Raw genomic sequence first — 21,056 nt, forward strand, 5'->3', positions numbered from 1 at the left:
CCGAGTCCTCCAGTTTCCTCCTAATTATAAATACCCCCTACAAGCAAGCAAATTATTGAAATAAAATTTAACCATATGTTAGTCCCGAACATATGTGTCGAGTGGACGTTAAACCCTACATCTCTATCTTTTACGTGCACACTAACATGTACATGCTTCCTTGGTTTGTTGTCCCATCCCAACGACTAGGCTTCATTTTTTTTCTCTTGCCGGACTCTCCATCCTGCCCACTGACATGGGGAAACCAAACTGAAAAATGCTTATATTGAATTGAGTTAAATTCTAAAATAAAATTGGATATATATGTGAAAATATCACAATGAGAAAATACAAAAATAAATTCACAACACCGCCGTTATAACGGATCCCTCACCCAACCGGACTCTAAATTGTTAAACTCAAAAAACATTTAATGGAGTTGTCTCTCTTAGACCATAATTCTCCTTGTAAACGCGATCGATCGGCGGGCGGAAGTTCTAGTTTTAGTTTCTTGTTGTTGTCGTTTGTAAACGTTGTTGTAAACATTATCGAGATCTGAACAGTTTTGTGTGAAGCAGATTTGAAATGTATCGAAGGGGCGCAGGGGCGGCAAGACAGACAACACAAGAAATAACTGGCTATGTTGTCGTTCAAGCGGACCAAAATAATGAGAGTGATGATGATAGTGATGTAGACGAGGATGATGACTGGCTTGATGATGATCAAATGTCGGCCATGTCAATGGGTGGAACTTTGGTCAAAAGAAATTCAGCTAAAAATCAAAGAGGTATGTTGGATAATAAAGTTGCCATGTAGGCAAGTTCCTTTAGAAACGGTCACAGGACAGCGTCCGATCAGAGACCAGGACAGAGGGCCTGACAAGGAGGACAGCAGTCTAGTCGTTTGGATGGGACAAAAAAAAAACAAGCTCCCGTGTATACACTGGTGTGCACGTGAAAGATTCCTTGGCAGTTGGACTTCGATAAGAGTAGGCTATAGTTCCACTGCCCGGCCAAAGTTTCCCTCATAGCACACTGTATGACGTTTGCCTGTCTTCATTAGCCCAGGTTAGGAGCAGAACAGTAGGACGTTAAACCCCCATTTCATTTCATTTGCGATCAGAGACCGTTCCTAAAGGAACTACCTTGTAAGCCTACCACCGTTTTGTAATCCCATTATTTATAATAAATTTAACATCCACTAGCCTACAGGTACCAGCTGGGCAAGGGCGTGGATTTGTCATAACTTTTGGGGGGGGGGGGGGCGGACGAACTCTGGAACCTGGAACATTTCATTACTAAACGAATAAATAATTACGAACAGTTTACTGTACCAGTGTTATTTCGATGAAGGCTGCAACTAGGGGTAATATGATGACAATATGGAAAAATTGACTACCTACATCAAAGCTGCATAAGTATTAATTGTTCATGAAGTTAAGTGAATCGTCCGAAGACGTTCGTTCTACGATCAGGACTGTTCTCTTGGCGACATGCACCGCACACGCCATCAAGTGGTTCATTCGGTTTTGCATCATGGAGTTGCACATCCAAGTTTTGATACGGCGCAGAGTGCTGAAGGATCGCTCGGCTGAGCAGGAACTAGCAGGGTTCAGCAGTATGAGATGAGAAGAGCTTCGACAGAAGGGAACATCTGCCTCACTTCACTTGACATAACGAGGAACGCTTCGTGCACAAGTGAAATAGATTTGGCCGAAAACTGTCGCTTGAAGAATGACAATTCTTGTTCCAAGTCCCGATTCAGTTCCAGATACGTAGAAACAAGCTCACCATCATGTGGATATAAACCTGAAAATCTGTCCTGGCGATCAAAATCATGGGGGGGGGGGGGGACAGAGATCTATTCATCCCACTGACAAGGCAAACCAAACTATCCAATTTTCCACGACTTGATCCACGCTAAATAAAATATAGGCTACTCATAGAAAACGGCGTACCTGGAGTAAACCCACGAGGTTGAGAGGGCGCCCTTATCTCCAATCCACATATGTTCACTCCAGAATTCAAAACCACGACCACAAGCCAAAGATAACCGGCCAACTAGCGGTCGAAGAGTGACACTCTAGTCCATTTACGCCATCCCCCCTCCCCAAGATGACCAATCAGCTAGATTATTTCCTATTAATATTATATTATGTGTAGAAATATTATATTATTATCTGAGTTTATTGGTCAAGTGCGAGACATTTCAACTAGTAATATACGCTTGGCACATTGCCCAGTTTTTGAAATAATGGTACGCCAACATCAAAGTATGACGTCACATCTGTACTTTAATATTAGATATTAACCAATGACGTGTTTAACCCTTGATTATTTACGTATAATATATTTTACAGTTACAATCAAACAAATCTTAGAAGGAGGAAAATCGTATGTTTGTAAAGGTCAGTTCCCATTGGTTGATCCATGGTGGAAGGTCACATGTCATATTTACCAAGGTAATCGGCAACATGTCTTCTTCGTTGACCATACACGACCAATCAAATACGAGATAAGGAAAGATGAAGATGTCATCAGACATAAACTCATGAATATGTTTATCAGTAAAGTTACGAAGCCGCACGATGATTCAGATATGCAAGAGAAAAGAGGAACAGCTTTTGAACAATTTGTTCGGTAAGAAAATGTTTTGATATACCCACATGGAAATGTGAAGACCAATCTGATTAAAATACAGATCTATATTTCATTTTGTTTTTTTATACTTTCGATGGCCTAAACTACTACATGCAGATCTGACCGGTTGTAGTGGAAGGTTGTGTCAGGGGCCATATGAGCAACTTTGACCCTATGACGTCAGACATTTGATAACCAATCGGCGCTGATGTCTCTAGTGGGTTACCCACAGTTCTGTGTACCGCACGCCAACAACTCGCTATAACAGACCGTTTCATTGACTAACACCTCACATCATCCAGAACGCGGGTTATATAACAACTCTTCCAGATCCTAGTGTAGTAAAGACAAGTAAAACCAAATTTTGAACTATAAAAACAAAATGAAATATGATCTGTGTTTTAATCAGATTGGGTGAAGATAAAGGTAATTATCTGATCTGTATGAAATTGATATCAGTGTCTTGTAAAAGAAAATAAATATGCAACAATTTAGCTGTTATGGCATATGTTTTGTTACCTGGCAACCCATCTTAATGATACAAAGGAAATGAAATGAAATGGGGTTTAACATCCTACTGTTCTGCTCTGACTGGGCTAATGAAGACGGGCATACGCCATACAGTCTGGTATGTGCCAATGTCTCCAGACTAGCCACCCAGCGAATTACCCACTTAGCCACTGTGGCTTCCCTAAATGATACAAGTATCTTCAAAACTTTTAGGCTTCAGTTATATAAATCATAAGCCTACATCTAATGGTGGAGGGCACATAAAAATGCTGCTGTCTGGGCAAAATATCCCTCATCTGCCTGTTTTCGTCAGACCAAAAGGAGCAGAACAGTTGGCGTTCAAATTTATCCCATATTTGAGTGATACTGCACTATTTTAATAACTAAACTGTCTATGTAGTTTGTCTGGTTCACAGGTTTGTCTTATCAGGTTTTTTGTGTGTAGTGCAGTCCTCCTGCTCTTACTATTCTATTTGTGATGAATCATTCATATATGAGTATTGAGTAATAACTCTTGATTTATTTACTAATAGGAGGGTTGGATGGCCGACTGGTTAACACGCTGCTCTGTATCATAAGGCCTGTCATTTAGTCTACTAGCGTGGTTTTGATTCCTCGTTGTACGTGACAAGGAGTAGAATCACCTGTCCAACCTTGTGTTTTTTCTCCGGGTCCTCCGGTTTCCTCCAACTGCTAAAGACCCCTACTCACAAGCGAATTATTGAAATAAAATTGAACCATGTGTTAGTCCTGAAATGACCTAGTTTGTGTCTAGTTAAACCCTCTCTCTCTCTCTCTCTCTCTCTCTCTAGTGGACTTAATCTCTCTCTCTCTCTCTATATCTATATCTGTGTTTATTTACTATAATCCTTGTTTTTACAGTGATAATGGATATGATAATAGTCTTTATTTTGAGAATTTTGAAAACTATTATCAACAATTTGATGATGAATCGACCAGATATCAGGTTAACAGTATCTGGCCTCTCATTCGCAAGTCAGGTGAGTGATTTTATATATTTCCCACACACAGACACACACCCACCCGCACACCCACCCACACACACACACACACACACACCCACACACACACCCAGACAGGGGCGACGGCAATATACGTCCACATTATGAATGTGGACGTATAAAAATTCATGATTTTGAGGCGGAAGGATAACGGGTTTATCAAAATTTAGGTGGTCAACCTCATTCAAATTTTAGTGCAAATACATGACCATTTCTTCCTCTGTCTGTAGTGAATACTCACATTCTAAGGGAGGTAATTTAGAAATAACGCAGGATTTATTGTCCATTTATTTCTACTTGAATTATTACAACAATAACAGGTTCTTCAATCCCAGAAATGCTCCGACTGGGCTAATGAAGACGGGCATACGCCATACAGTGTGTTATGAGGGAAATTTTTGCCTCGGTAGTGGTAGGGGGGTGGATGGCCAAATGGTTAGCGCATGCACATTGTATCATAAGGTCTGTCATTGAGTCAACTGGCGTGGATTTGATTCCCCAGTTGTATGTGACAAGGAGTAGGGTCACCTGTCCAACCTCGTGGGTTTTCTCCGGGTCCTCCGGTTTCCTCCCACTGCTAAAGATAGACCCTTACACGCAAGCGAATTATTGAAATAAAATTGAACCATATGTTAGTCCCGAAATGACCTAGTTTTTGTAGAGTGGATGTTAAACCCCATTTCTCTCTCTCCCGTTAAACACTTTATGTACATGCTAATTTTATGAAATACCTATTCATTTTCATAATTTCTTTTTGTCTACAGAGCAAGTTCGACTCCTGCAAGCTGTTGTTGATTTTCCAGAACTGTTTCAATTTCTTGGTCAACTCCGTCCAAAACAATTTCTGTCCATCTTTGAAAATGTTGGTGCACATATTCTTCGTCAACTGGACTCTTGTCGTCAAGAATATCCATGGGAATTTGGATTCTCTTCGGTAAAACATTTTTGACATTATATATTAGGAATATTGCTCGAACACAGAAGTCATTAACTTAGGATCTAAAAAAAAAAACAAAACTACCTACCGACCCTACCCTTGTTTCCATCCATTACAGGAAACAGAACCCTTTTTTTTCTGGCCTAAAACAACAAAAGAGCTATATTTTGGTTAAAAATTTTGAATAAATTCTTATCCTAAGTCTGAGAATGTTTTGTGAACTTGGGGTCAGGATGTTAAACGACTTCAGATTCATGTATTTAAACATACTGTACTTATATTTGTAGATCATGTACAAACAATACGGTTTAATTGGTATGGAGGCTTCGTTAAACGATTTCGTTAGATGTCGTCTTCTCACGTCATTTCCTACCGTTTACCAGGATGCTTTAAATATTTATGACTTCCTGAAAAAAGATGCCAGAGAAAACGGCCATACTTACATAGAAAAATTCCGAATGAAAATGGGAAAATTTTTTAATGATTACCGAGTCGTGAAATGGGAAGAAGCGTTGAAATATTTGGAACAGCACGCAATCATAAAAAGTGAGGGAAAGGATCGTCAGACGAAGATCTATTTAAAGAGAAATTGGCAGGCGGAGAAAGATGTAGCCAAACATTTGAGTGACATGATTAACAATGAAGACAATAGAATGGGTCACTGGGATGTTGATTTTACAAGGTAAGGGATCTTTTATATTGTCAGGGGCCTGGGAGGAGTGAGGTTGATTGGACTTGTGATCAAACACGTCTGCTGGTGATTAATTATGACACGGAAGGTGATTGGCCGCATGGTCGTCTGTCCAACCTTGTGGGATTTCTCTGGGTCCTCCAGTTTCCTTCCCCTGCAAAAGTCTCATACGTGCAAGCAAATTATTGAAATAAAATTTAACCATCAGTTAGTCCCAAAGTGACCTAGTTTGGGTCAAGTGGATGTTATGCCATATCTCTCTCTCTGTCAAATATGACAGTAAAGATTTTGAGATGTAAGCCCAGGTTCTGATATTCCACTGTAACACATGCACTGTAGATCAAAAGCATGTTCGATCCCTGCATTGTTGGTTAAGGCGCTGGCTCGCTAGCCTGGAGGTCACGTGTTCGATCCCTGCATTGGCAGAGAAAGTTCATCAGGATTTTTCGGTGTGGTTTCCCCTTCCCCTAGACAGCTGTCTAGTTATTTGGATGGGATGAAAAATCGAGGACCCATGTATACATTGGCTTGCACGTAAAAGATATAAGACTAGGCCGTAGTGCCGCTGCCTGGGCAAAATTTCCCTCATAGCACATTGTATGGCGTACGCTCGTCTTCAATAGCCCAGTTGGAGCAGAACAGTAGGACGTTAAACCCCATTTCATTTTATTTGATTTCCCCAAAATCTGATGAGTAAAGGAAGTTTTTGAATTTTTTTGCTTTTATTTTGTGATAGGATTGGTACTAAAATTGTTTATTATATGTTTTCAGTGAAGATTTTGATAATCTCTATGGTGATTCTGATCAATGGAGGGCTGTTCATCTTATTACCCAGAATCCTGTAGCAGTGCTTTCTGGGAAGGGTGGATGTGGCAAGACGACTGTAGTTACACAGTTATTAAAACATATCTGTACTAAGAGGTTGGATATAAATTTATTGGATTTCACAGGGTATTTGGGGGGTTGGATGGCCGAATGGTTAGCAGTGCTCTGTATCATAAGGCCTGTCATTGAGTCAACTGGCGTGGTTTCGAATCCCCGGTTGTACGTGACAAGAAGTAGTGTCGCCTGTCCAACCTTGTGGGTTTTCTCCGGGTCCTCTGGTTTCCTCCCACTGCTAAAGACACCTTAGCGCAAGCGAATTATTGAAATAAAAAATTAAACCATATGTTAGTCCCGAAATGATCTAGTTTGTGTCGAGTGGACGTTAAACCCCATTTCTCTCTATCACTCTCTCACAGGGTATTTATTCTTCATATTTCACGAGGGGTCGGTTGGGCGAATGGTTTAACGCGTGCATGTTAGGTCATAAGATCTGTCATTGTATCGGACAAGGACTAGGCTTGTCTGTTTAACTTTGTGGGTTTTTGCTGAGTCTTCCTTTTCCTACTAATGCAAAAGATCACAAATTAAATCAAATACTATGCTATTCCTGACTGTGATAAAACATATTAAAACGTCCCTCATTCTCGTTTGGGGTAATGTCCATTTCCGCTTATTCAATATTTATCAAGTAAGGTCTGTCATTGTCTCATTGAGTCGCAGGGTTGGATGGCCGAATGGTTAGCACGCGCGCGTTGTATCATAACATCTGTCATTTAGTCCGGTGGCGTGGTTTTGATTCTACAGTTGTAGTTTGTACGTGACAAGGAGTAGTGTTGCCCGTCCAATCTCGTGAGTTTTTTTCTGGGTCATCTGCTAAAGACCCCGACACGTAAAGCAAAACAAAATTGGACCATATGTTAGTCGCAAAATGACCTATTTTGTGTTGAGTGGACATTAAACCCCCACTCTCAATCAGTCTCTCAGTTCATGTTCCTCTCCCATATTTTACAGCCACAAAATTGAAACAGAAAACAAAGATGATACCTTGGATAAAACAGGGGCAGATAACTCTAACCAAACTTTAGACGAATCAAGCATTTTACAAGAGAATGAGACAAGTTTTGACCAACCGATACAATATTATAAATCGCCATGGAAATCACAGAAAGAAATGATGAATTCTACGTTACGTAATGGTGACCATGACGACAGTGATGAAAACGAAGATGATAGTGATGACGAAGATGTTCATTATTTATCTAAAACACCTGTCGGTGAAACCATATTACTTACAGCACCAACAGGTAAAACTTGTTCAGATTACAATTTCAATAATATAACCATTGGTCAGGGAGGTCGGAATTCCCACCTGCCGAATTAAGGGTTAGGAGAGAGAGATTTTAACGGCCACTCGACACAAACTAGGTCATTTCGGGACTAACAGATGGTTCAATTTTATTTCACTAATTCGCTTGCACATAGAGCTCTTTAGCAGTGGGAGGAAAACCCACGACGTTGGACAGGCGACCTTATTCCTTGTCACGTACAAGTGGCGAATCATCTTGACTCAACGACAGACCTTATGAGTCAACTGTCGTGGTTTCGATTCCCTGCCAAGTTGTAGGGTCGCTCCTGTCCTACCTTGTGGGTTTTCTCCCACAGCTAAAGACCTGTATGAGCAGGCGAACTATTTGAATGAATTGACCTAGTTTGTGTCGAGTCTACATTAAACCTTGTTTCTCACTATGGTTTCCTCCCACTACCATATGTTAGTCCCAAAATAACCTAGTTTGTGTCGAGTCCACGACAAACCCCATTTCTCACTCTCTCTGTCTGTCTAGTTTGTGTCGAGTCCATGTTAAACCCCATACAAACTCTCTTGTTTTAGCTAGTTTCGGAGGGCCTGACAAGGACAGCTGTCTAGTCGTTCGGATGGGACGAAAAACTGAAGCCCAGTGTATACATTGGCATTCACATAAAAAATCCCTTGGCAGTTGGAATTCAATATAAGGCGTATGGCGTATGCCTGTTTTCATTAGCCCAGTCGCAGCCCAGTTTCATTTTTATCTAGTTTGTGTCAAGTCCACGTTAAACCCTATCTCTGTTTCTCTATTTTAAGGTAAAGCTGCGAATCTGTTGGGACGTAAAGCGTGTATGGAGTCGTTTACGTTACATCATGTTATAATGAGCTACAAGGGTTTCTGTAAACGAAAGGCCGACTACTTTAAAGAAAAGGGGCTGGCTGGTAACCAGGACAACAACAATGATGATGATGGAAGTGATGATGATGAAAAATCACAAAGAAATGCTACGAATTTCGTAAATGAAAAATCTGGCGGTACAAATCAAAATGGAAAATCCAAAAAATATGCTAAAGATTTCGGAGATGAAAATTCTGACGGCCTAAATGAACATGAAGAGGGTCTAAAAAATGGCGTTAGAGACGTAGATTCAGAAATGGACGCGACTCAGAATTCTGAAAATGTCCTTGGTAACGAAGCAAGGTATCCAAACAATGATCCAGAAATGCCAAGATGGAAGTTTGAGAATAAATCTGTTTTAGTTGTTGATGAATGTAGTCTAGTTTCTGTTCGAACGATCGCAACGGTGCTGAATAATCTCAAGAGACTCGCGGGATTACGCAAAATTATTTTGTTAGGTGACGTACGACAGTTGCCCTCCGTGGAACCAGGAAACTTTCTATGTGATATTTTCCATGTGTTATCTCCCCTTGGATGTTGTATGGAATTAAGAACCAATCATCGGTCAGAATCAGAACTTATTGTCAAAAATGCAACAAAGATTTCGCAAATGAAGCTACCAGATTACGACAACAGAAAATTTTGTCTATTGGAGATTGGATTTGAAGAAGGAGATAATGAAATAGGTATTTTTGAAATATCAAATTATCAGAATTTATTCAAAGAAATTGAAATGGGTTTATCTGTCCATCTGTCCATCTGCAACACGTTTTGAAACACAATAAGTCTGCTTCTAACTCAATCTGAATAAAATACAGATCTATATTTTGTTTCGTATTTTATACTTTCGATGGCCTATACTACATTGTAGTCTAAGGTCGCGTTAGGTGTCATACTAGTGGCTTTTGACCCTATGATGCCAGACATCGATTACCGGTAATCAATCAGCGTTGACGTTTCTAGTAGGTTACCCACAGTTCCTTGCACCTCACGCCAAGAAATCGCCGTAACAGACCGTTTTATTGGCTAATCCATCACATCAACCAGAACACGTGTTATATAACAACTCTTCCAAAGTAAAACAAAATTACGAAGTATAAAGGGGATCACGTGGCTAAGTGGGTAAGACGCTAGCTCGCTAGCCTGGAGGTCGGATGTTCGATCCCTGCATTGGCCAAGAAAGTTCATCCAGATTTTCCGGCGTGGTTCTCCCTTGTCAGTGATGCAGGATGGAGGGGCTGACAAGGAAAGCTGTCTAGTCGTTCGGATGGGACGAAAAACCGAGGTCCCATGTACACATTGGCGTGCACGTAAAAGATCCCTTGGCAGTTGGAATTCGATATAAGAGTAGGCCGTAGTGCCGCTGTCCGGGCAAAATTTCCCTCATAGCACACTGTATGGCGTATGCCCGTCTTCATTAGCCCAGGTTAGGAGCAGAAAAGTAGGACGTTAAACTCCATTTCATTTCATTTCATTTCACGAAGTATAAAAAACGAAATGAAATAGGATATGTGTTTTAATCAGATTGCTTGTAACTGAGTTAGAATGTTGGAACTTGGTTTAGGTGATCATTAAACATACATTATACAAGAACTAAATATGTCTATTACAGGTCTTTCTTTAGGCCTGAAATGTTATCTATATTATTAATTAGACATTAATTAACCTATCCAAACCATAATCAACACTAGATGTCATCCCTAGCCTGCGATCTTTAGTGGATTATGAGCCTATTTACTGCATAACTTTCCTTCACGATTTAATGATTAAATGGATAATCAAGACTATGCTGTTTATCGTACTGACTTTAGTAATGATGATCGGGGCTAGGCGGAAATTTCAATCGCTTAGTTCACGGTTCATAGTGGATCAGTGTGAATGAAATTTTCAGCAAATTGCCTTTACATTATGTAGTTTTTAACTATTATAGTGAGAACTGCCAACTCGTTATCGAATCTCCCATAATGTATCTTTAAGTGAAATGTCTTGGCTGAGCTTGATGATGATCACTTTGCACCTGTCTGTCCGTCATACTTTTAAGAACATAACAACACTGCTTCTAAGTGAGGTAGAATGTTCAAACTTGGTATCTAATGGGATTGTTTCTTATTCAAGCATAGAGGCTCAAACACATATGGCTTTACCAGTTCCTTCCCTCCCTTTTTAACTGTTTTTATTTTTCTCAATTTCAGATGCCCAAATCCGCCATCTATTAAAAACATCGAATCTGGATCAGGAGACATCACAGTTTGTTTGTTTTCAAAGGTAAAATTATTACCTATACAACACATTTGATAAAACAGGTCAGAAAGCCTTAAATTTCCATGTAACACCTGAACTATGCCATCTTTATATTTACATCTTTTCACTGAGAAGGAGTAAGGTTGTCTTTCAAACCACGTGGGTTTTCTCTGGGTCTTCTGGTTTACTCCCATTGCTAAAGACCCCTTAAGCTGCGCAAGCGAATTATTGAAGTAAAATTTAACTGTATCTCCCGAAATCTCTCTCTCTCCCTCTCTCTCTCTTTTCACTCCACCTGCATCATCTCTATCTCAATCACACACAGAGATGATAGTGTATGGTGGGGAGGTCTCAAATGACTTAAGAATATTGTAAATAAATATCATAATTTGCTATATAGGATAAAATATGAAATGTTTATTATTTTAGGCGACGCTGTGAAAGCATCAATGAATTATGTTGTAAATTTTACAATGACCACATAACAAAAGACGATCGAAAGAGATATTTGTTTCGACAGGGTGATAAAGTTTGTATGAGTAAAAATGCTGAGATTATCAACTACAGATCTCGATTACCATCTAAGAAGAAGCCAAAACAATGTGATTCTGCCCGGCCAAACGGTTCACAGACAATCAGCCAATCGACTAGAAGTCGTGGGAATGTTAGAAATGGTTTTAGTAGTCAAGAAGCTGCTGATTTCATTATGGAAGACACTGATAAAGGTAGGACCTAAACAAAATAATTTGAAAACCAAAAGTGCTTCTAAACTTTTCTAATTGGCTCGCTTGTCTGGAGGTTGCGGATTCGCTCCCATGTGTTGGCCGAGAAAGTTCATCAGGACTTTTCGGCTTGGTTTCCTCTTGTCAGTGGTGCAGCATAAGGGCCTGACAAAGACAGCTGTCTGGTCGTTCACATAAAAGATCCCTTGACAGTTTGAAATTGATATAAGAGCAGACAAGCACCGCTGTCAGGGTAGAAAGTTCCCTCATAGCACCTGCATCGCATATGGCCGTCTTCATTAGCCCAGTTGGGGGCAGAAGAGTAGGACATTACGGGTTAGACCCCATTTCATTTTTTTTTTGTTAAAAATTGTTCATGAGACTCAACTGTCAATTTATTTATCAATTCCCCAAAGAACTAAGAATTAATTTGATTTAACCTAATGTGAAATAATTTACCTGATGTTATATTTCAGCCTATTTATAATTTGAATGAAAATGTTTAATTAGATTTAGCCTGATGTAAGATTTCAGTTGTCCAGCCTATTTGTAATTCACTGTAATCCTTGAATGAACAAATAAACGGTTGTATTTATCTTTCTAGAATTATTGCCAGTTTCTCAACATAGTTTATCAACTCAGACGCAGAAAAAGAAGAAAGAAAAAAAAAATAAAAATGTTCGACTATGTAATGGTGAAGTGTTCTTTATTATTCATGTAAGTTTTAAAATGTTTCTCCTTTAACTGATGCTGCCTGGGCAAAATATCACTCATTACACTTTGCAGGTTTTCATTAGCCCAGTTGGTACAGAAAAGTAGGACGTTAAATTCTATTCAGTAGCAGACTGGGTCTTAAAACAGGTCCAGTAATCCTTTACCTACTAAAGTAGGTTCATTAATTGTATTTCAGCAGTATTTTTATCCAGTTGAGTACCCCTTTTGTTATCCAACAGTTTCAAACGACAAGCCAATGCCCAAATTCCTGTATGATCATTCCACCCATTTCAAAAAACATATCTGGAGCCTCAGTGGCTCAGTGAGTAAAACATTGACTCGCTAACCTGAGTTCCCTTGTTCATTCCCTACGTTGACCCCACTGCTAAAGACCCCTACACGCAAGCAAATTATTGAAATGAAATTGAACCATGTGTTAGTCCCAAAATGACTTTTTTGTGGCAAGTGGGACGTTAAACCCCATTTCTCTCTTTCTTTCTCCTACATTGACCAAGAAAGTTTATCAGAATTATACCGTGTTATTCAGTGGTGCAGGACAGAGAGTCTGACAAGGGACAACATATAGTTTTTCGGATGGAATGAAGAACTGAGGTCCCGTGTATACAGTGGCATGCATGTAAGAAATCCCTTGGCAGTTGGAATTGTAAATAAAAGTAGGCCATGGTAATACTGTATGTGCAAAATTTCCCTCTGAAGTTTAGATTATCAATAATTTGATATTTATAAAGTTTGTATAGAAAGTATTAGAGTTATTGCCCTTGTTTATATTTTTTACGACCAATATAATTTAATATTTATAAAGTTTGTGTAGAAAGTGTTAAAGAGTATTAGAGTTATTGCCCCTGTTTATATTTACAATCGATATAATTAACAGGATGTTTCGGAAACGTCAGCCGATGGTAAAACAATAAGGTACATAACTCTAACAGATAAAGAAGAACCGAAAGAGAAAATGGTGTGTGTAAATTATCGTGATTTGATAAAGAAATGTAAAATGAGACATGGCTGGGCTCGTACTATTCATACATACCAGGTAATTATCCATCTAGAACACCCAGTAACACTTCTAGTCATACATATCAGGTAAATCCTTCTAGAATATAATCCTTGAGTGGTATTTAGGCCTACATTTTACTGTCTAGGCCTACATTTTATAATTAAGGCCTACATTTGACTATTTGCGGATATATAATGCTTGAGTGTCATTTAGTGATTGAGCACATTAAAAAAACACAACACAATTTATATGGAATACAATCACTGGTTTATACACATATAGTACGACGTTTCGACAAGTATTCTCTTGTTGTATTCAAGTACAAATAGTTTGCTTGAAAACTATAAGAGAATACTTGTTGAAACCTCGTGCTATAAAATTTTTAGTCCTATCTACCACATAAATATCCTTTCTAGAACACTTGGTAACACTTCTACTCATACATACCAGGTAAATATCATTTTAGAACATCCGATAACACTACTCATACATACCAGGGCCTTTATTCATGAAGTCTTAAAACTTAGAATTCAACATTTTCATTGGCTGAGAATTAAAATCTTACTTAGTATAAATATTACATTTAGCCAATGAAAAGGCAGCTCTCTTAAATATTATAATGTAACATTCCATCAAGGACACCCGATATGCAAATTTTTAACTTGAAAAAGTTAGCGAAAAGTGATGTTTTGTGTCTCATTTTGAAAACCGTCCTAAACTACCAGAGGGTTGGATGGCCGAATGATTAGCACATGCGCGCTGTATCATAAGGCCTGTCATTGAGCCATCTGGCGTGGTTTCAAATCCCCGGTTGTATGTGACAAGGAGTAGGGTTGCCTGTCCAACCTCGTGGGTTATCTCCGGGTCCTCCCTCTGCTAAAGACCCCTACACACAAGCAAATTATTGAAATAAAATTAAACCATATGTTAGTCCCAAAATGACCTAGTTTGTGTCGAGTGGACGTTAAACCCCATTTCTCTCTCTCCCTAAACTACCAGTTCTGCGTTCTAGTAAAAGCACCTCAAATTGTCAGATTCAGGGAATTAAATAGTTCACATCTGTTCATGTGCAGAGGGTACAGTAGTTGTGGGCATTCCAAGTACTAAAGAGTTAAGAACAGAATATATAGACCTCACATATGGCTCACTGATCAGGTGTTGGCCGAGAAAGTAACTTGTCAGTGGTGCAGGACAGAAGACCTGTCAAAGAAGAGTGTCTAGTTGTTCGAATGGGACAACAAATCAAGGTCCTGTGAACGTGTTGGCAGGCATGTAAAAGAACCCTTGACCGTTGGAATTTGAAATAAGAGACGGCAATAGCGCCGAAGTTTGAACAAAAATTCCACGCATAGAAAATGCTGGTAGTTTGTGCAGAAGAATGGGACGTTAAACCCCATTTAATTTATTTAAATCTTTTTAGTCTGACATTTCCACTTCCTTTATTTATATTTCAGGGTTCTGAATCGACGGCGGTTGTTTACGTTGTCTACCGATCATTCTACGAAAACTGGCAACATGTCTACACGGCCGTTACTAGAGGGCGCTGTTCTGTTTATATGGTGGGCAAAAAGTGTAATATTGATCGTGCAATAACGACTAGTCATAGACCACGACGAACTTCACTTAAAGAAAAATTACTGGACAACGTACAGAAGTTTCCTGAAATTCTCCAGGTCAGTTGATTAATATTATTTTTTGGGGGTAAGGATTGTATGGAATAGAATTACTGTTTATTACTGAGTGACGTTTTCGACTAGGATTCTCGTGTCATTATTAAACAATGATAAAATATAAAAATATAACAAGACAATATATAGATGTACATAACAATATTTGTAATACTCACCCACCAGAGATAACCTTCTAATTACATGGGAATCTAACTTAAACATACATTATGGGAGATAAGATAAAGAGATGGCAGTTCTCGCTATAATAGTTAAAAACTAGATAGTGTAAAGGTAATTTGCTGGAAATTTCAGTCAAATTGATCCACTATGAGCCGAGAAAGAAGCGGGTGAAATTTTTGGTCATCATTACTAAAATCATTAATATAAACAGCATAGTCTCGATTATCCACTTTTTCTGATTTAATTATCAATAGCTGTTAGCGGCATATAGGAAGCTAATCCAGCCAGCATCGGAGGCTAGCCTTGACATCGAGAGTTTATTATGGTCTGGATAAGTTAATTAATGTCTAATTGATAATTTAGATAACATTTCAGGCCTAAAGAAAGACTTGTAATAAGCAGATTTTGCTCTTGCATAATGCATGTTTAATTAAAGTAATATAATTATGAAAGTGATCATGGTTTATTAATGCAATACTAATAACAACTTCGAATATGACACAGACTACTCTGACTACTTTACCTGAAAATAAAACAAATTGATTAATTGATAACTTGTTGTGAAGTATTGATAAGATTTTAATAATGAAAACGTCACCCAGTAATTAGCAGTAATTGTATTCCATAATATTGAAAAGTTACCTGTATACTCCAGTTCATTTACTACGACAAATGCCATCGAAGCAATTTATCATTTTTATCAGTGTTACTGTTCTGGGCGAGTCTCTTTTTTTATGCATACTTTCTTATCAGTGGGTAGAGTTTACGGATGATGGTCAATAAATATAAAAACAACTTTCTTTTTTTCTAAATATTTCTATATTAATCATCGTAAAAAAAACTGAAAAGATACAATTAACAATATTTATGGATTCATTCTGTCAAAGACATTTACAATATTTAAACATTCATTCATTCTGTCAGACATTTCTATACAAGGGAGGGGATACTGAATTTCACAGCCTAGATGAAAATCAGTACAACTTACACGAGTAGGCCGATTAAAAGGAAACAATCAAATTACACATTTGACATAATTATAACGACATAATTAGTATTTATTACAACTAAATAAACATATACTGCAGCTAAATGAGTCTTGGGAATGACCAGAGCAAAAGGAGGTCAAGTAGGGTCGACACCGCCACCGACCACGCCAAGATTGAAAACTTGGAACAATGCATATTTCCACAAAATTAAAAGCTTATCCAAAATATTAATAAAGTATTATATTATGACTTTCGATACAATTAATACCTCATTTAAAGCCGCTGATGGCCATTCACATTTTTCAACCACGAACTAGTTCATACACTAGGAGACTCGTAAATTGAATAATTTATTCTGATCTCATTTGTATATACACATATACTTAATATATGTATTTAAAAAAAAATTTAAAAAAAAAAAACAACCTATGGCATGCTAGGCTTGTTCTTTCAACATTTGCTCATCGATTGTTGATCTTTTGGATTTTTGGTATGATGTCATAATATGTGATATTGGTAGTCCTCCTATCCTGTATCCTGTATCCTCAATCCACTGACTACATCTAAGTCATTGATAACAATTGATTTGCATTCAATCAAATTATCATCTTTAATGTCCATCTAATTCAAATTGGTTAACCTAATCAAAGAATTTATCGACACCGATTTTCATAGCAATTACCATAAATCACCTCTAGGTGCGAATTGACGATTTGATCGGGTGATCACATGGGTTTTTTTCACATCTATCCAGCCACAAGAATTGTTTACAGTTAATCAGCATTTTTAACAAACTCATTAAAATACTTTGAAATCAACTATACTGTCACATGTCATCTCCACAAAATACAAATCGATTTGGCAAGTGCTATAAAAATGCCTATAAACTACAATATATATTATTTATTTCAGACACTACAAGAAGATCTGGATACTTTTATCAACAACTCAACAGAAGAAAGAAACCAGAAGCAGGTTAATAATAACGGTGTGGCCGAGACCTGGGGCGAGGGAGACGATGATTGGGATGATGAATATATGGACGCTCTCTGTGAATTACTTCCCTCAGATTCTGACTCAGAAAAAGAGGAGGATAATTCAAATTGTGCTAAGGGAAGCTACTCTGTGTCTAGCTGTATTAAGGGCAATAACTCTGTCACAGCTGGATTTGTGGGGAATAGTTCTGCTGCAGGTTCTACTAAGGCAGACAACTATAGTTCTAGTTCTCATAAGGGAGACTACTCTATGGGGAGTGATGAAAAGGGAAACAACTCTAATGAAGATTATGTCAAGGGAAACAACTCTGGGAGTAATTCTGTAAATAAATTTTTATCTAGTGATGGTGCTAATACATCACATGTGAAATTAAAAATTTGTGAAACAATGGATACCTCAAACGAATTCTCCAAAGACGTAGAGAACACTATTTTAAGGGGAGATAATTATATTTCTAAGGGAGATAATTGTGTTTCCAAGGAAGATAATTCAGATTCTTTTTTTGATAGTGATGATTCTTACATTAAGACATTGGATGAATCAGGATTAATTTTACAATCACAACTTGCGGCGTCCAATCAGTTTGCTAAATACAGAACCGATGAACCTGATGACGAAGACGAAAAACTTTTTGATAGTGACAAATCTTATATTAGAGGTTTCGATGACTCTAACTTCACTCAAATCACAAATCGCGATACCTCAGTTAATGTTAGTTTTAACAGCGATGAGGATGGTAGTCATGGTAATATTTTTAAAAGACAATTATCTGCAGCTACTGACTATCTTTCACCCACGAAATCACAGCGCATTCAACAGTCTTCAGAAATAGTTTCTCCAGTACGAAGAAATTTACAGAATACCATGTTATGATGACATTTGAGTTTTTCAGTAATATGAAAATAAGAATATGTGTCTTTTTGGTCACTTAGCAAAAACCATTAGGAGAGTCACCAACCGTTAAAAATATCGTTGTCATGTCATTTTAAATCGATAAAGTGTTTAATATTTATTTACGAACGATTCTAACTTAATTCCTGATTAAGGTTCTGAAAGGTAATGCTTATTTTGGCTGTTGTAAATATGAAAATCTGTCAACAGAAATCACAATAGTAGGGGTTTCAGGTCACGTGACTTTAGCGTGAAATCACAATAGTAGGGGTTTCAGGTCACGTGACTTTAGCGTGAAATCACAATAGTAGGGGTTTCAGGTCACGTGACTTTAGCGTGAAATCACAATAGTAGGGGTTTCAGGTCACGTGACTTTAGCGTGAAATCACAATAGTAGGGGTTTCAGGTCACGTGACTTTAGCGTGAAATCACAATAGACCGATTTATAAGAACTGGTTCCAAGGTCACAAAGCATTCTAAGACTTAAGTTAAGAATTGACTCAACTTTCAATCATTGTTTATGAGAAATATCTTTAATCCAGAAACACAAAACTTTCTACATAGTTTCTTATTGATGTATTTGATTCATAAAAACAACAAAAGTTTTATAAATGGCTATAATTTAGTTAAAATACGGTGAATAATTTTGAGCAAATTCTTAACTTTAGTCTAAGAACGCTTTGTGAACTCGGGCCTGGTAAAAGAGAGAATACCTCTGGGTTTCCAGCTTCATTGCATCCTTGTCATTGTTTTAAAATGTAGGACTTGAGAAGCAACAGTCTAGTCATTCAGATGGGATGAAAAACCGAGGTCCCATGTACACATTTGAACCCTTGACTGGGAATTGAATCAGAGTAGGGTTTGGGTAACATTTGACTCATAACAAAGAAAGTGTAGGGTTAGGGTGATTGATTTTTATTGAAGGGATTATGAATCTCTTGTAAACTACAATATTGTGATAAACTATAACACATACTTATCGAAGAACAATTACTGATTTATTTAGGCGACGTTTCGAAGAGTATTCTCTCAACATTTTCAAGCAAGTGAGAGAATAATCTCCAAAACATCGCCTAAATAAACCAGTAATTGTTCTTCGATAAGTATGGGGGGGGGTTGGATGGCTGAATGGTTAGCGCGCACGCACTGAATCATAAAGTCTGTCATTGTCGACTGGCGTGGTTTCGATTCCCCGGTTGTACGTGACAAGGAGAAGGGTCGCCTGTCCAACCTCGTGGGTTTTATCCGGGTCCTCCAGTTTCCTCCCACTACTATAGACCCCTACGCGCAAGCAAATTATTGAAATAAAATTGAAACCATATGTTAGTCCCAAAATGACCTAGTTTGTGTCGAGTGGACATTAAACCCCATTTTTCTCTCTCTCTCCTCTAAAAGATCATACAATATTGTAATAGTTTAACCTCTAAAAGAAATGTCGATCCAAAATTCAGTATTTTTACGAAGATATGATGAATTGAAAATCTCCCAACATTCACTGCAGATTATATAAACAAGCCGAAGCAGACAATATTTTTTTTTGATTTTCCTGCCTACATTTCTTATATTGCCCATTTTTTATTGTTTTATAAATTTAATTTTTATTATAAAATTGATAAAAGATGAGTCAATCGGAGCGTTCGTTTGTTTGTTTGTTACCAGTGGTTAACATCTGCTTTCACTGAAGATGATATTGCAGACGTTTCCTAAAGAAACTTGCGATAAGAGCAAATCGTGATTGAGAGGTAAGTCCAGTATAGTACAGGGTTGGGGGGATCAAAAAAGGTGATTCACAGTCTTTATTGTTAAAGGTTTGGATGTCCAAATGGGTTAACACGAGAGATTTAGATCATAAGGTCATTCAGTCAAATGCCATGATTTCGATTCCCCGGTTATAGGTGACAAGGATCGAAACCTCGCCAGTTGACTCAATGACAGACGCACGTGCTAACCATCCACCCCCCACCAGGCTAGTAAAGACAGGCCTATGCCACGCAATGTGTAGTCGCTATCATCCAGAAAAATATTCTACGAATATTAGTCTGGATGCGTTGTCAACATTTGAAAATAATAGGTCATTGGCTAGATTATCCAGTCTTTTAAATTATCATAAACAACATCTAAAGGGGGATAACTTTCTAAAACACGATGACACCCATGAAATTAATTTAAGAATGCCATTTCAAATAATCCATTTGATTGCATGCCAGTTCAATATCCAAGACTCATAATTTTTTTTTTATTGTAAAATTTCTCGCTTCATGGGCCATGTGTATGTCACGATTCATGTTTGTTTATATTAATGCAGGAATTATGGGATTTATTGCGGGAAGGGGCGCATCTCTTACTTGACTTGGTCAAAGATACTGGATAATCAACCACATTATAAACCAAACTCACGGTTACGCATGGGCATTTGACTTTACGTCAAATATTGACACAATCCCAGACCCTCCATATGTTGAAGACTAGGAGGTTCTGGGTGACCGAGACTACGCCATGTGCTATGAGGGTAACTTTGGACAGACAGCATTGCTACAGCCTGTTTTTATTTCAAATTACAACGTACGTGTCACATCCGAGCAACTCAGCTCCTTGCCAGATCCTCCGTCCTGCACCAATTACAAGGGAAGCTATGCCGGAAAATCCTAAGATCTCAAGTCAACAGTATTAAGCCAAAGCCTGGTTGGCGAGCCAGTACATTATACACTAAACCACTGCAGCTCCTTAAAATGTTTTGATTCCCCAGTTGTATGAATCAAGGAGTAGGGTCACCTTTCCAACTTCATGGGTTTCCTCCCACTGCTAAAGACCCCTACGCACAGGCAAATTAT

The 21,056-nt window shown here is 38.2% G+C and overlaps 1 protein-coding gene across 1 annotated transcript; it reads left to right on the forward strand.

The window, feature by feature from the left end:
* The first annotated feature begins 496 nt into the window (after positions 1-496).
* Positions 497-19,823, forward strand: LOC126811364 (DNA helicase B). Its single transcript, XM_050536932.2, has 14 exons — positions 497-766; positions 2,339-2,618; positions 4,011-4,129; positions 4,915-5,084; positions 5,375-5,769; positions 6,550-6,699; positions 7,615-7,907; positions 8,723-9,490; positions 10,997-11,069; positions 11,475-11,770; positions 12,372-12,484; positions 13,377-13,535; positions 14,954-15,172; positions 17,251-19,823. The coding sequence occupies exons 1-14, from the start codon at positions 565-567 to the stop codon at positions 18,205-18,207; spliced, it is 4,194 nt and encodes a 1,397-aa protein (XP_050392889.2). The 5' UTR covers positions 497-564; the 3' UTR covers positions 18,208-19,823.
* Positions 19,824-21,056: the final 1,233 nt, after the last annotated feature.

Source organism: Patella vulgata, chromosome 2 (genome assembly GCF_932274485.2).
Source record: "Patella vulgata chromosome 2, xgPatVulg1.2, whole genome shotgun sequence".
Classification (NCBI taxonomy): Eukaryota; Metazoa; Mollusca; class Gastropoda; family Patellidae; genus Patella; species Patella vulgata.